Here is a 13,831-nt window from a genome sequence, read left to right on the forward strand (position 1 = left end):
GCTTTTCTTGAAAGCCTTTTCAAGCTTGAACCTCTTTTCTCATTGCATCCCATAAACCACAGCTTCTGTGACAGCTATTTATGAAATGTAAATTAGTGACCTGAAAAGAGAGCCTTGCACCCGTGTTAAGTGGTCTGTATATTTTTATGTAAAATTTTGAGGCCAGGATAAATTTGTGCCCAAGGAAAGAGGCTAGGAGACTAATAACCCGAAGGAGAGATTGTAAAGATTGAAGGTCCATTAAAAATCGGAAGCTTTTGTAGGATTATAGAGACTCGATTGTGTGTCTCCCTGAGATGTTCACCAGCCCTTCTCTTGGGCGAGATGATGGAAGCCAGAGATGTACCATGAGAAGCATTGTTAGCAAATCTATTAGATGGTTTGCTAAGGGTTATTGCCAGGAGGATCTCATCTACTTTACGGCCCCACGTTTATTTCATTTTCAAATGACTGAAGCAGCGAAGGAAGTCTTAATGATAAGGAGCCTAGATGGTTGGGCAGGAGGTGGTGCAGGTTTCTTTCATGTGTGAGTCCATTCATTCATTCATCAAACATTTAGTACAAGCCTACTTGTAGAGTCCTTTGAGGGTGCTGGGGGAGCGCTAAAGACTGTAGATGCGGTGCTCCAAACTCACATTGGGGAGCAGAGTTCTGCAGTAGAAGGAAAGCTACATTTGGAGGAGGAGAACCTGGCTTCTAATGCCAGCTTTGCTACTTGGATGTGACCTTGGACAAGTCTTTTCCCCTCTCAGGGCCTCAGTTTCCTCTTCTGTCATCTGAAGGTGTTGAACTTAGCCTCTGGAGTCCCTTTCCACCTCCAGATCTATTACCCCATGCCCCTAGTGAATTCTCAGTCTAGTAGGAAGACAAGACCTCAACAGAAATGATGAGGAAGCTGGGAAGGCTTCTTGGAAGAGTCAGCATTTGAGTTGGTTGCTAAGACAACTGAGGTTCATGTTGCAAGGAGGAACAATAGAGTACTTTGATGACTTCCCACGCTGAGGCACAGAATTTCAGGGCTGGAAGGAACCTTAGGGGACCATCCCATTCTATTCCTTTATCTGGCAAATGGGGAAACTGAGGCCCAGGTAAGGGACGTGGCAAAGCCAGAAGAAGAGACCCAGGAGAATGGCTTTCCACTACAACGCTCATTAGAAAGACAAATTTTTTGCTCTCCCTTGTGCTTCTGTTTTCCCCTGCATCCCCCCTCTCTAGCCATCAATCAATGACTCCCCCAGAGAGATATTAAAATACACACTTGAAAAGGTTGGCCTATACACCATCTGTTCACTAGCTTGACAGAGATTATTTAAAAGGGTAAAGGTTGAAGAAAGAAGGGCTCCTCACAGTTTTTGCCAGGTTTGGGAGGCATCCCTATATGAAAGCTGACTCAGTTTCAGCTTCCTCCCCTTCCCTCCCCTTTATCAAAGGCAATCTGAAGCCACAGGGTGATAAAAGTGGGAAGTAATGGATTTGGAGTTACATGACCTGAGTTCGAATCCCAATTCTGCTGCTTACTGTGTGACCTTGGACGAGTCCCTTAATCGCCCAGACCTGCCCCTCCCCCCTTATCCTTTGTGAAATAGGATCCCATGAACCCTTTGCACTAGGACAATTTTATCTCCATCCCTACTCATATCATCCTCTGCCAAAACAGAAGCTGCTCCTCATTCGTCTTCCACTGTTTTTTTTTTTTTTCAGCACCCTTCCTGTTCCTTTCTTCCAGTTCCAGTCTCCCATCCCCATGGTACCCTTATGGCTCAGAAGTCCCAAAGAGGCCACCAGGCAGACTTTGTCCTGCCCTTTGGTCAGCACGGATTGGCCGGAAGGGCCTTGGAGGTCTCTGCACCAGGGCCACAGGGCAAGAGACAGCAACCTTGTCTTTGATGTTAGCTCCTCAGCTCTCTTTTCTCCTGTCTAGAGAGCTAGAGAGTTTCACCTGGGATTCTTACTCCTAAGCCTGGTCCCAGAAAGTGCTTCCTGGGGGAAAGTGGGTGGGGGAGGGAGGTGTTTAATCCTCCAGTACCCTAATTTCCCCGGTGTGGCGATGGTGGTGGCAGGGGGAGAGGAAGGCTTCTCCAGGGTTGGTGTTACGGCACATAGGACTAGAGACTGTCAGAACTAGTCCACTCCTCATTTTACAGGCGAAGAAACTGAAGCCCAGAGAGGCGAGGTGATGTGTCCAAGGTAAATCCTGGTTGGAAGTAGGGCTAGGACGAGAACCCGAGTGTCCTGCCTCTCAGTTCTGGGCTCTTCCCGTGCACCTGGCCGGTCCTTTGCTAGGAGTGGATTTCTCAGCACCCCTGTTATGGAATACATTTGATGTGCAAGGCTCTCCGAGAAGAAAGGGCAGTGGTGAGGGATCCTCGAGCCCTATGCACCGGGCATCCCTGGACACTCCCTTCCTTCTCTTGCATTCCCTCTCTCTCTCCTCCGCCCTTCTCCTTCTCCTCTCCCCACAGGGGCGGGGAGCCCTGGGGAGCCTAAAGCAGGGCGGTAGCCGGAGTCCTGCCATCTCCGCCCAAAGCAGCAGTATCTGCGGCATGAGCCCCAAACTCCACTCAAGTTTCCCGGGCCCGGCGGTGGCGGAGGTTGGGGGGCGGGGGTGGCGAGAAGAGGGATCCGAGCCTTGCTGGCCTTGACCCTCACACGCGCGAAGCCGGCCCCCCACCCCGGCGGGGCGGGGCTAGGGGCGGGGCATCCTCTATCCCCGCCCCCTCCGTAGCTGCCGCCTCCTCCTCCCAGTCGGCTCCCTGCTCGCAGCCCGGGAACCCGGGCCAAGCAGTAGACAGCCCCTCGCGGGTGGCAGCAGGAGCAGGCGGCGGCTGTGGCAGTGGCAGTGGCACTGGCACTGGCAGAGGCAGAGGCAGAGCAGGCGGCTGCGGCGCGGGGGCGGCGGCGGCGGCGGCTGCGGCCCAGGCGGGCGGACTGACGGGCGGGCTGAGAGAGGCGCCAGGTAGGCAGGCAGAGAGGGAGGGAAGGGGGCGAACCGGGATCTCGCCTCCGGGAGGAGGAAGACTAGCTAGACGGGGTGGGGCAGGGGAAGATGGGGACCACCCTGCAGTGGGCCAGCAGCCACTGCCGCCGCACCTGAGCCTCTTACCGGTTCCCCCGCCAGGCCCGCCCCCTCTTCATGAGCACAGCCAGGCAACCCAAGCGAGCTGCCACCCCGGCTGCGGTGCAAGCAGACATGGCCCTGACCCTGACCCCCGAGCACATGAAGATATCAGAGGTGGAGATGGAGTGCTACTACTGTCTGCTGCAAGCGGCGGCCCTCATCGAGTCCATCACTGCAAGTAAGGGACCTCCTGCCTCCGCCCCCTTGTCCCTTAACACCCCCAAGCTCCCTTTGCCCTCCCATCCTCCGTACCCCTTCATGCAGCAGTGTTCCTCTTCTGCCTCTCCCCTGCTGTCCGGCCAGTCCAGCGGGACTGGCAAAGCAGCACAACCCCCCCCCCCCCAGTTCCTCGGGCTTAAATGGGTCAGCGCAGCTGGAAGCGAGTCTGGGAACCTCCTGCGGCGCACCCACTTCATTGGTTTCCCCCGTAGTGGCACTACTCGAGAGAGAGAGAAAGAGCACGTGGGCGACACAGCCACCCCCCTCCGCTCAAAGAAGTTACAGATTTTCTTGGGGATCCCTGCTCCCCAAATCTGGAGGGCAGGAGAAACACGTGGGAGGGATTGCGAGTCTGGACCAAGCTCCTTGAGCTAGGACCGGGAGGCAGGTGCTGCCGGAGGAGGAGAAAGGGCGTGAGCCCCTCTGCTTGGTACTGACCCTGTAACTTGCCAGCTGGATTGATGATTTGGCAAAAGGGGTGCATGTGTGTGCATGTGTGTGTGTAAACTCCCTTGCTAACAGCTCAATGTAGTTTAAGCATCTGTGTTAGGGACCACAGGCTGGCCGTTAGCCAGCAGTGATGCAAGCATCACACACACACAGTGGACAGGTGCAGTCGGTGGTGCTGCTGAGACACCCCGAGGAGCACCTGGTACCACTCCCAGGCTCGGGGAGCTTAGGAGGGATGGAAGGAACTTGAAAGCATTCTGGGGCCACTGGGCTCCAACACCAAGCATTTATTAAGCGCTTATTGTGTACCAGGCACAGTGCTAAGCAATGAGGATACAAAGAAAGGTGAAAATAGTCTTTTCCCTCAAGGTGCTTAGATTCTAATGGAGGAGACAACATACAGATTCATTTCTTCATACAAGATAAATGGAGAGTAGGTGGAAGTTAGCCTTGGAAGGGAAGGCAATAGCAGTTGGAAGAGAGAATTAAAAGCCTCCTATGGAAGGGGGCACTTGGACTGATTCCTAAAAGAAAGAAGGAATTCTTGGAGTCACTGGTCAGGAGGGAGAGCCTTCCACACGTGGGTTCAAAGGCGGGGAGGTGGGAGATGGAGTGTGGTGCTGAGGAACAGCAAACAGGCCAGCTTGGCTGAGTGCAGGGGAATCTTTTGTCAAAAGGCTGGCAAGGTGGGAAGGATCCAGGTTGGGAAGTACTTTAAACGCCAAATCAAGGGGTTTGTATTTGATCCTGGAGGTTCTATATAAGCTCATCTTACACTAGGCACAACTGACGAGACTGGCCCAAGGGCACAAGGGTAAGTAAGTTGGCAGAGCTGTGATTTCGACCTAGGTCCTCTGGCTCCAAGTGCAAGTGCGCTGTGCACTCACTCTGCCCCCATCCTGCTTGGGAGCCGTGCCAAAGGGTTTCATCTATTTCAGAGGACATGGCAAAACTCTAGGGCTGAGCTGAGCCTCTTCAGTAAAAGGTCCTAAGGACAGCGGGTTTCTGCATAGCCTCTTCTGGGATGTCAGTCTGGTCTGAAGAAAGAATAAATAGAGTTTCTGTATCAAGACAGGGAACTGTAAAACATGCACTGGCTGGCACTGGTACTGAATCGCTAGACTTGAAGTCAGGAAGTGCAGAGTTCAAATCTCGTCTCAGACACTTTACGTGCCAAACTTAGGAAAGTAGCCTAAGTGATTCTTCACCTCACTGAACCTGTTCCCTCCATAATCTGTGAAATAGGGATAGTGATTGCACCTACCTCACAGAATTGCTGTCAGTAAGCATTCATTAGGCACTGTGTGCCAGGCACTGTGCTAAGTGTTGGGGATCCAAAGAAAGGCAAAGATGTGGTCGTTGGCAGTGGTAGTTGAACACCCCTGACTGGAATGCGCTGTCCCCTGCTAGAATCCTTGGCTTCCTTCAAAGCTTACCTTCTGGTTCATTTCCTATGGAAAGGCTTTCCAGATTCCTCCAGCTGTTAATGTTCTCTCCTTCCGTCTAACTATGTGTATACTTAACTGTTTATATGCATATTGCTTTAGAGCCAAACGGGACCTTCGAATTCATCTAGTTCAATGCTCTCTTCGACAGCTAAAACCCAGGGAGATGAGTTCACTAGGCTGAGGCCAGGATACAAACCTGGGTCCTCTACCTTCCACTGTTTAGTTTCCATAGTGGAATGGAAGCACCTTGAGGTCAGGGGCTGGCTTTTTCTTTTGTCCTGATATCACCAGCACTTAGCACAGTGAGTAGTGACAGTGAGGGTGGGGGTCAATCTCTAATGTATAATCTCAGAAGTTTTCCCAGAGCATTGAGGTGAAGTGACTTATATTGGATCAATTAGCCAGTATGTTTCAGAGGCATAGCTTGAATCTAGGTCTTCCCGACTCTAAAGCTGGCCCTGCATCCACTTTACCATGTTCTCTCATCTTTCACACAGTAGGTGCTTAATAAATGCTCACTGGATTGGATTGTCTCGTGGACATCTCGCTCAGGCCCTGGCCTGTGGGGCCAAGTTCTTTGGGTTTTTGTTCAAGTCTATCTCTTGGGTACTCCACAGATCCTAAAACAATCTCAGGTGAGGAAGGGGGAGAAATCTTCAGGGTTAATGGCTGCCCATTGATTAGAGCTGGTTCCATTGGGTAGCATAGGTCAACATTTCTCCATTTCAGAAGGCAGTCACAACTGGGAGCGCACAGGGCACAGTCTGTCTTCCTCTTTATACCAGGTCACCTAACAGCCCTTACCTTTTACTGATGCAAACCCCACTTTAAGCTAAAGTAGGGAAATGTCTGTACTCCTTTCTCTATCAAAAAAAGGTTCATTTGATGAATCCTTAGAAGGAAAATGACAATAAGTTCAAGCTTACTGTTTTTATACCTGAAAGCAGAGAGGATTCCCCACCCTGCCTAGACAGGACCTTCTTTCTTGGCCTGGGAGCATTCACCTTTCCCAACTGTGAATCAATATACTTCTCTGCTTTGCAGTCCAGTGGCATTAAAGGGCTGTAGTCTCAACGTTGTTTGAACACAGCATTAATGGAGGCGTTTTCAATGCTGAACTGTCCTCAACATTAAAATAAAACTGCAGTCCACATCAGGCTTAGAATTATCCCCTTTCTGTGATACCAAATTAGAGTGATCAGTGATGCTATTTCTCTTTGCCTATTATCACAGAGATCAAAAGATTTCGAGCTGAAATCAAAGGTCCTTAACCTAGGGTCCACAGATCGCCAGGGGTCTATGGTTAGATTTCAGGGATTCACCACTTGGGTGGGAAAAATTACATGTTTACTTTCACTAATCTCAAGCTCAAATTTAGTGTTTCCTCCACTTTTTAAAGAATTTTATTCTGACACAGAGTCTATAGGCTTCCTTACATCCCCAAAGGGTAGATCGTGACACAAAAATATTAAGAACTCTTGGCTTAAAAAAACCTTAGGGACCATCTAGTCTAACCACCCTTATTTTACAGAGGACAAAACTGAGGTCCACAGAAGGGAAAGGACTTGATAAAATAATGACTGCTTTTTCTACCAAACTTGATTTTGCATGCATCATTTCTTTTGCTTCTCCACCTGAAGCCTGGGAGGTAGGTGCTAGTAGTGCCCCCCATTTTGCAAATGGGGAAACTGAGGGTGAGAGAGGTTGCCCAGGATCACGTGGCTCGGAAGCATCCGGGGGATCTGAACCCAGATATTTTGACTCCAAGATATCACACTCATTTGGTAATAGCTTCTTCTACATCTGCTAAGCCCAAACTGCTCTAAAGCCCTTCTATGGTGTGGAATTCTCAGGCCCTTCCTAGAGTCAGAGAAAGTGGAAGAGATGATTATGAGCAGAGGTGACATCCGGGAACAGCCCTGGGATAGTCCTCCAAGTGCAATAGGCTTCATCTGGACTGCTTAGAAATGAGAAGCTGAATGCTTCGTTTAGAGTTTCAGTTTGCTGGAGAGGACTCTGAAATGTGTACGGTGCATGAGCAATCTTTCCAAAAGATGGGGATCAGTGGAGATGTTGGGCATAAATACGAAGCCAGAAGTTTAGCTTATTTTTCAGTTTTATCCATCTTGTCTCTTTTTGCATCACATTTGGCTCAGGGCACGTTTCAGAGCTTGCCCCCATGTCCACCCCAAATGAACTGTCCTTTGATATAATGGCCACGCCTACCAGGGTATGCAACATGCCGTTCTTGTCCCTTGTCTCTTTGCCAAGAGGCGGCAATTCTGGTTCATGGTATATTCTCTTTTACTGTTCTTCCTTTTCTTGTTATTCAGAATTAATTCACTTTGTTTTAAAGTGATTGTTTCACTTACATGGTTGCTGTCATTGCTTCTACTCTCCTCAAGGTTCCGCTTTTTGACTCTACGTCCCACGTTTTCTTAAATTCCTCACATTTGTCTATTCTGATCACATAGTAATATTTGATTGCCTTTGTAGCCCACCATTTGTTTAGCAGGTCATCTCTTTGGCTTCCGGTGGTGACCATAATAAGTCTGGCCATTTCGTCATAAGAGGACAACTCAAATCGGTTATTGTCACTTGCATTTGAATCTTATGGATTCTACTCCGTGAGGTCTTTGGAATTGGCATCGCTGTGTTTTTGGTTGCTGTTATCGATGACAAGTCATACTATTGTTACCATCGGCAAATTGGGCATATTTCTTGTTATGTGTGAAAGGGTGACAAAGCCTTCTAGAGACTGATGCTTAATGAATGAAATCTCTGGCCATCAAGTATGTAAGGGTATGTTGAAGTCACTCTCTAAGTCATAAATGGTATTGAGTAGGCAAAAGCCTGTTGAACTTAAAATGAGAAAGACCTGATTTTGTTTTTTTTTTAAATTTTTTAAAATCTTTTTTGAGGTTGGGGTTAAGTGACTTGCCCAGGGTCACTAGTGTGCCCTCGTGTGTCAAATATCTGAGGCCAGATTTGAACTCAGGTCCTCCTGACTCCAGGGCCGATACTCTACTCACTGCGCCACCTAGCTGCCCCAAAAGGCCTGATTTTGAATCCCATCTCTAATACTGACTTTGTCTCCATGGACAAGTAACTCTACCTTTCTGAACCTCATTTGAACATCTATAAAATGGGAATATTGAGAAGTAGTAAGACTCAGAGTATAGTGTGCTAACCTTGGAATGAGGAGGATTTAGATTTGAATTCCAATTCGTGTACTTTCTATCTAGTAGTCTAGCCAGGGAGAAGTCATTTGACCACTTGTAACCTCAGTTGTATCTGTATTACTTTGTGTGACTCTTCCCAGGCTTCTCTGAAGTCTTTATTTTTGCAGTAGCTACTGTATAATAGGGGATGGCATTCAAGTTCAAAGGAGTTGACGTGGGTCAAGTGCTTTGTGTATTTAAAGGGTTAGGAGTTAACCAATATAACTTTTGGGAGCAGCAAACACTTAGAGACAAAGTAAATACCCCTCCCTCTCCAGTTAAATTCATTAACTCCTAAATCTTTAAATATGCAAAGCACTTGACTAAACAAATGATGGCACATGGTCTAATGTACTATAAGAAGTAATAAACACCAACAGTTCAGAGAAATTTGGGAAGACTTGTATGTACTGATGAAGAGTAAGTAAGCAGAACCAAGAAAATAATATAACCAATGATTACAATGCTGTAAATGAAAACAAAACCAAACTAATTCTTATGTTCAAGGTGGGCCGTGGAGAAGAGATGAACAAATTTGCCTCTCCCTCGGATTTACCACGGTGGTGGTGGGGCACAGGCTATGGATGAGAATATTCCATATACTGTCAGGCTGGTGTGTTAATGAGTTGTTGAACTGTTTTTTTTAAATGGTTTTTCCTAACAAAAACATGAGGCTTTATTGTTGCCACATAGAAATACTTGTCCAGAATGTACATTTAGATCTTTTTTCTTTTTTTCTTTTCTATTTATTTAATATTTTTAGTTTTCAGCATTGATTTTCACAAGAGTTTGAATTACAAATTTTTTCCCCATTTCTACTCTTCCCCCCACTCCCAGATGGCATATATTCTGATCACCCCATTCCCCAGTCAGCTCTCCCTTATGTCACCCCACTCTGCCCCTATCCCCTTTTCCCTTACTTTCTTGTAGGGCAAGATAGATTTCTAGGCCCCATTGCCTGTGTATCTTATTTCCTAGTTGCATGTAAAAACTTTTTTTTGAACATCTGCTTTTAAAATTTTGAGCTCGAAATTCTCTCCCCTCTTCCCTCCCCACCCACCCTCCCTAAGAAGGCAAGTAATTCAACATAGGCCACATGCGTATCATTATGTAAAACCCTTCCACAATACTCATGTTGTGAAAGACTAACTATATTTTGCTCCTTCCTATCCTATCCCTCTTTATTGAATTTTCTCCCTTGACCCTGTCTCTTTTCAAAAGTATTTGCTTTTGATTACCTCCTCCCCCTATCTGCCCTCCCTTCTATCATCCCCCCTTTTTATCTCCTTCCTCCTTCTTTCCTGTGGGGTAAGATACCCAATTGAGTGTGTATGGTATTCCCTCCTCAGGTCAAATCCGGTGAGAGCAAGATTCACTCATTCCCCCTCACCTGCCCCCTCTTCCATTCCAAAGAACTTCTTTTTCTTGCCACTTTCATGTGAGATAATTTACCCCATTCTATCTCTCCCTTTCTCCCTCTCTCAATATATTCCCCTCTCATCCCTTAATTTTATTTTATTTTTTTAGATATCATCCCTTCATATTCAACTCACCCTGTGCCCTCTGTCTCTCTCTCTCTATATGTACATATATTCCCTTCAGCTACCCTAATACTGAGGTCTCATGAATTATACACATCATCTTTCCATGTAGGAATGTAAACAGAACAGTTTAACTATAGTAAGTCCCTTATGATTTCTCTTTCTTGTTTACCTTTTCATGCTTCTCTTGATTCTTGTGTTTGAAAGTCAGATTTTCTATTTAGCTCTGGTCTTTTCACTGAGAAAGCTTGAAAGTCCTCTATTTTATTGAAAGTCCATATTTTTTGCCTTGGAGCATGATACTCAGTTTTGCTGGGTAGGTGATTCTTGGTTTTAATCCTAGTTCTATTGACCTCCGGAATATCATATTCCAAGCCCTGCAGTCCCTTAATGTTGAAGCCGCTAGATCTTGTGTTATCCTGATTGTGTTTCCACAATACTCAAATTGTTTCTTTCTGGCTGCCTGCAGTATTTTCTCCTTGATCTGGGAGCTCTGGAATTTGGGGACAATATTCCTAGGAATTTTCTTTTTGGGATCTTTTTCAGGAGGCAATCGGTGGATTTTTTTCAATTTCTATTTTACCCTCTGACTCTAGAATATCAGGGCAGTTCTCCTTGATAATTTCTTGAAAGATGATATCTAGGCTCTTTTTTTGATCATGGCTTTCAGGTAGTCCAATAATTTTTAAATTCTCTCTCCTGGATCTATTTTCCAGGCCAGTGGTTTTTCCAATGAGATATGTCACATTGTCTTTCATTTTTTCATTCCTTTGGTTTTGTTTTATAATATCTTGGTTTCTCATAAAGTCACTAGCTTCCACTTGCTCCAATCTAATTTTTAAGGTGGTATTTTCTTCAGTGGTCTCTTGGACCTCCTTTTCCATTTGGCTAATTCTGCCTTTCAAAGCATTCTTCTCCTTATTGGCTTTTTGGAGCTCTTTTGTCATTTGAGTTAGTCTATTTTTAAGGTGTTATTTTCTTCAGTATTTTTTTGGGTCTCCTTTAGCCAGTCATTGACTTGTTTTTCATGGTTTTCTCGCATCACTCTCATTTCTCCTCCCAATTTTTCCTCCACTTCTCTAACTTGCTTTTCCAAATCCTTTTTGAGCTCTTCCATGGCCTGAGAACAGTTCATGTTTTTCTTGGAGGCTTTTGATGTAGGTTCTTTGACTTTGTTGACTTCTTCTGGCTGTATGTTTTGGTCTTCTTTGTCACCAAAGAAAGATTCCAAAGTCTGAGTCTGAATCTGAGTCCATTTTCGTTGCCTGGCCATGTTCCCAGCCAACTTACTTGACCCTTGAGTTTTTCATTGGGGTATGACTGCTTGTAGAGTATAGAGTACTTTGTCCCAAGCCTGAGGGGCTGCACTGTTGTTTTCAGAGCTATTTCTACACAGCAAGCTCTGCCACACCAGCACTCCTCCTCCCCCAAGAACTGCTAACCTGGACCGGACTCAGATCTAGGCAGACTCTGCACTCCTGCTCTGATCTGCCACTTAATTCCTCCCACCAAGTGGGCCTGGGGTCAGAAGCAACTGCAGCTGTAGTTATGTAGCTGCACCACCTCCACTGTCCCTGCAGTGGTGGCCGAACCAGGTACTCCTTTCACTGTGTCTCTGCAGTTTTTTTCCCACTAACCTTCTCTGTTGTCTTTAGTGTTTGTGGGTTGAAAAGTCTGGTGACTTCCACAGCTCACTGATTCAGGGCACTAGGGTCTGTTCTGCCCGGCTCCTGGCCTGGTTGGTCCGGGCACAGCCCACGCTGGGCTCTGCTCTGCTCCACTCCCAGCTCTGCGCGATAGACCTTACCCAGCTACTATCCAGGCTGTCCTGGGCTGGAGCCCTCCTTCCCTCTGCTATTTTGTGGGCTCTGCAGTTCTACAATTTGTTGAGAGCCATTTTTATCGCTGTTTGGAGGGTCCTGGGGGAGAGCTTTAGGCATGTCCCTGCTTTCCAGCCGCCATCTTGGCTCCGCCCCTCCTTTGAACTGTTTGTCCCCTTTATTTTTTATTGTTGTTATAAGAGATGTCTCACTGGCTAGGGGAGCAGGAAGAGATATACTTGGAAGTGAAGGTGACATAAAAACATAAGATATTTTTAAAAGTTATTTTTTTAAAGAGTTAATGCTTGTAAAGTACTTTGTAAAGTGTGAATTACTATCTGAATGTCAGCTGTTAGTCTTGTAGCCCGTGGAGATCATTTTGTTCAACCCTCTTATTTTGTAGATGAGGAAAATGAGGCCCAGAGAGAGAAAAAGTAATTTGCTCAAGGTCATGCAGAGCCAGGATTTGAACCCAGGTCCCCTGACTCTAAATCCTTCTCTGCTCCATAACAAATCAGTAGAACTGGAAGGAGCCTTAGGGATCATGGGAAAGTAGCTTTCAACCCGCTTATTTTGCAGAGTCAGGAAACTGTGGCCTGTGTTTACCCAGATCTTGAATGTCAAAACTAAAAGCAGTTCCCATGTAGCTGGCCTCATAAGCCAGGGTGCTTTCCACTCCAGCAGCTAATCTGTTGGACGGCCATTTTCCTGGAATTTCTCCCCTTTTGAATACATTACTAACCACTTATTCCTATTATTAGAGAAGTAGATGACAGAAAGTGGCCACGTGCTTATAATAAAATTCTCTTCTAACTGGCCTTTGGATAGTGGGCTCAAAGGAAGATTTCTCTTTACCCTCAGATGTGTGCCTATTTCTTTACCTGAAGCCAAAGGAGAGGAAATTAGAAATGTTCTGCTTTCCTGACAGTCAGAAAAAAAAATATAAACTCTATTGACAAAATGTGATCTCAGATAAGAGACTCCCCAAAACTTCAAAATGGAGACTGCTATATATTGCAACAGGTTATAAACTCTAGCTGATAATAGGAAACCACTGGTACAATATCCAGTGTTATCTTTAATGTTACACGGTTAGGACTCAGGAACACTGTGTTTTTTGGCATCCCTGGGAGATGGACTGTACCAAATTCAAGACCTGGGCTGAAATCCTGTTTCAGATGCTAACTAGCTGTGCAGCCTTGGGCATATCATTTCAGCTTTCTCATCTGTGAAATGGGAACATCCATAGCACTTCCTTTAACCAGGGAGGATCAAGTGAGATAAGAAACAGAAAGTGCTTTCAAACGCCCAAGCTATTTTTCTTATTATTAGCTAAATTTGTCATCATGCCCTTTAAAGACCAAAAGTTTAAAAAAAATTTAACCATTTTAGATGGACATCTTTTGAAAATAAACTGCACATTTCTCTATCTTCTGCCACAGAATACATTGAGAGCCATTTGGTCTTTTTATTGATGCTCACAGGAGCCACTGAAGTGAACTGGGCTATTCAACTCAATAAATATTACTTGATTACCATAAAATATGACAGTGCCTTCTATGCACAGAACATCGGAGTAGAAAGAGAATGAGGGACACAACTCTTGTCCTTAGGAAAATACTCTTTTGTTGGTGGGGATGAGAGGGCTATGCCCTGTATACAGATAAATATATAAAACAAGGTGAAAAAGAGAGATACCAACTTGCAAGAGACATTGGAGGAGGGAGAGAAGACTTTCCCCTGGGTGATCTGGGAGGCTTTGTCAGATGAGGTAGCATCTGATTAAGGCCTTGAGAAGAGAAAAGCAGACGGAGGAAGGGGAATGTCCCAGGCATGTGGGATGTTGAGTTCAGAGAACAATCAGTAAGTCGGTTTCCCTAGAGTGGAGAGTGCATTTAGGAGAGTCATATGCACTAAGGCTGAACAGTTGGTGTCAGCTTATTTGGGGAGATCCTTCAGTTCCAGGCTAAGGGCATTTTATTTTCTCCTATGGGCAGTAGGAGACCATTGAAGA

The 13,831-nt window shown here is 46.0% G+C and overlaps 1 protein-coding gene across 1 annotated transcript in view; it reads left to right on the forward strand.

The window, feature by feature from the left end:
- The first annotated feature begins 2,047 nt into the window (after positions 1-2,047).
- MCF2 (MCF.2 cell line derived transforming sequence) overlaps positions 2,048-13,831 on the forward strand; it is a 118,960-nt gene continuing 107,176 nt past the window's right edge. Inside the window, exons 1-4 of the mRNA XM_036739808.1 lie at positions 2,048-2,083; positions 2,463-2,591; positions 2,746-2,956; positions 3,144-3,671. Coding sequence (XP_036595703.1) covers positions 2,048-2,083; positions 2,463-2,591; positions 2,746-2,956; positions 3,144-3,671 — 904 coding nt within the window. The remainder of the gene's footprint in view (positions 2,084-2,462; positions 2,592-2,745; positions 2,957-3,143; positions 3,672-13,831) is intronic.

This window comes from Trichosurus vulpecula, chromosome X, assembly GCF_011100635.1.
Source record: "Trichosurus vulpecula isolate mTriVul1 chromosome X, mTriVul1.pri, whole genome shotgun sequence".
NCBI lineage: Eukaryota > Metazoa > Chordata > Mammalia > Diprotodontia > Phalangeridae > Trichosurus > Trichosurus vulpecula.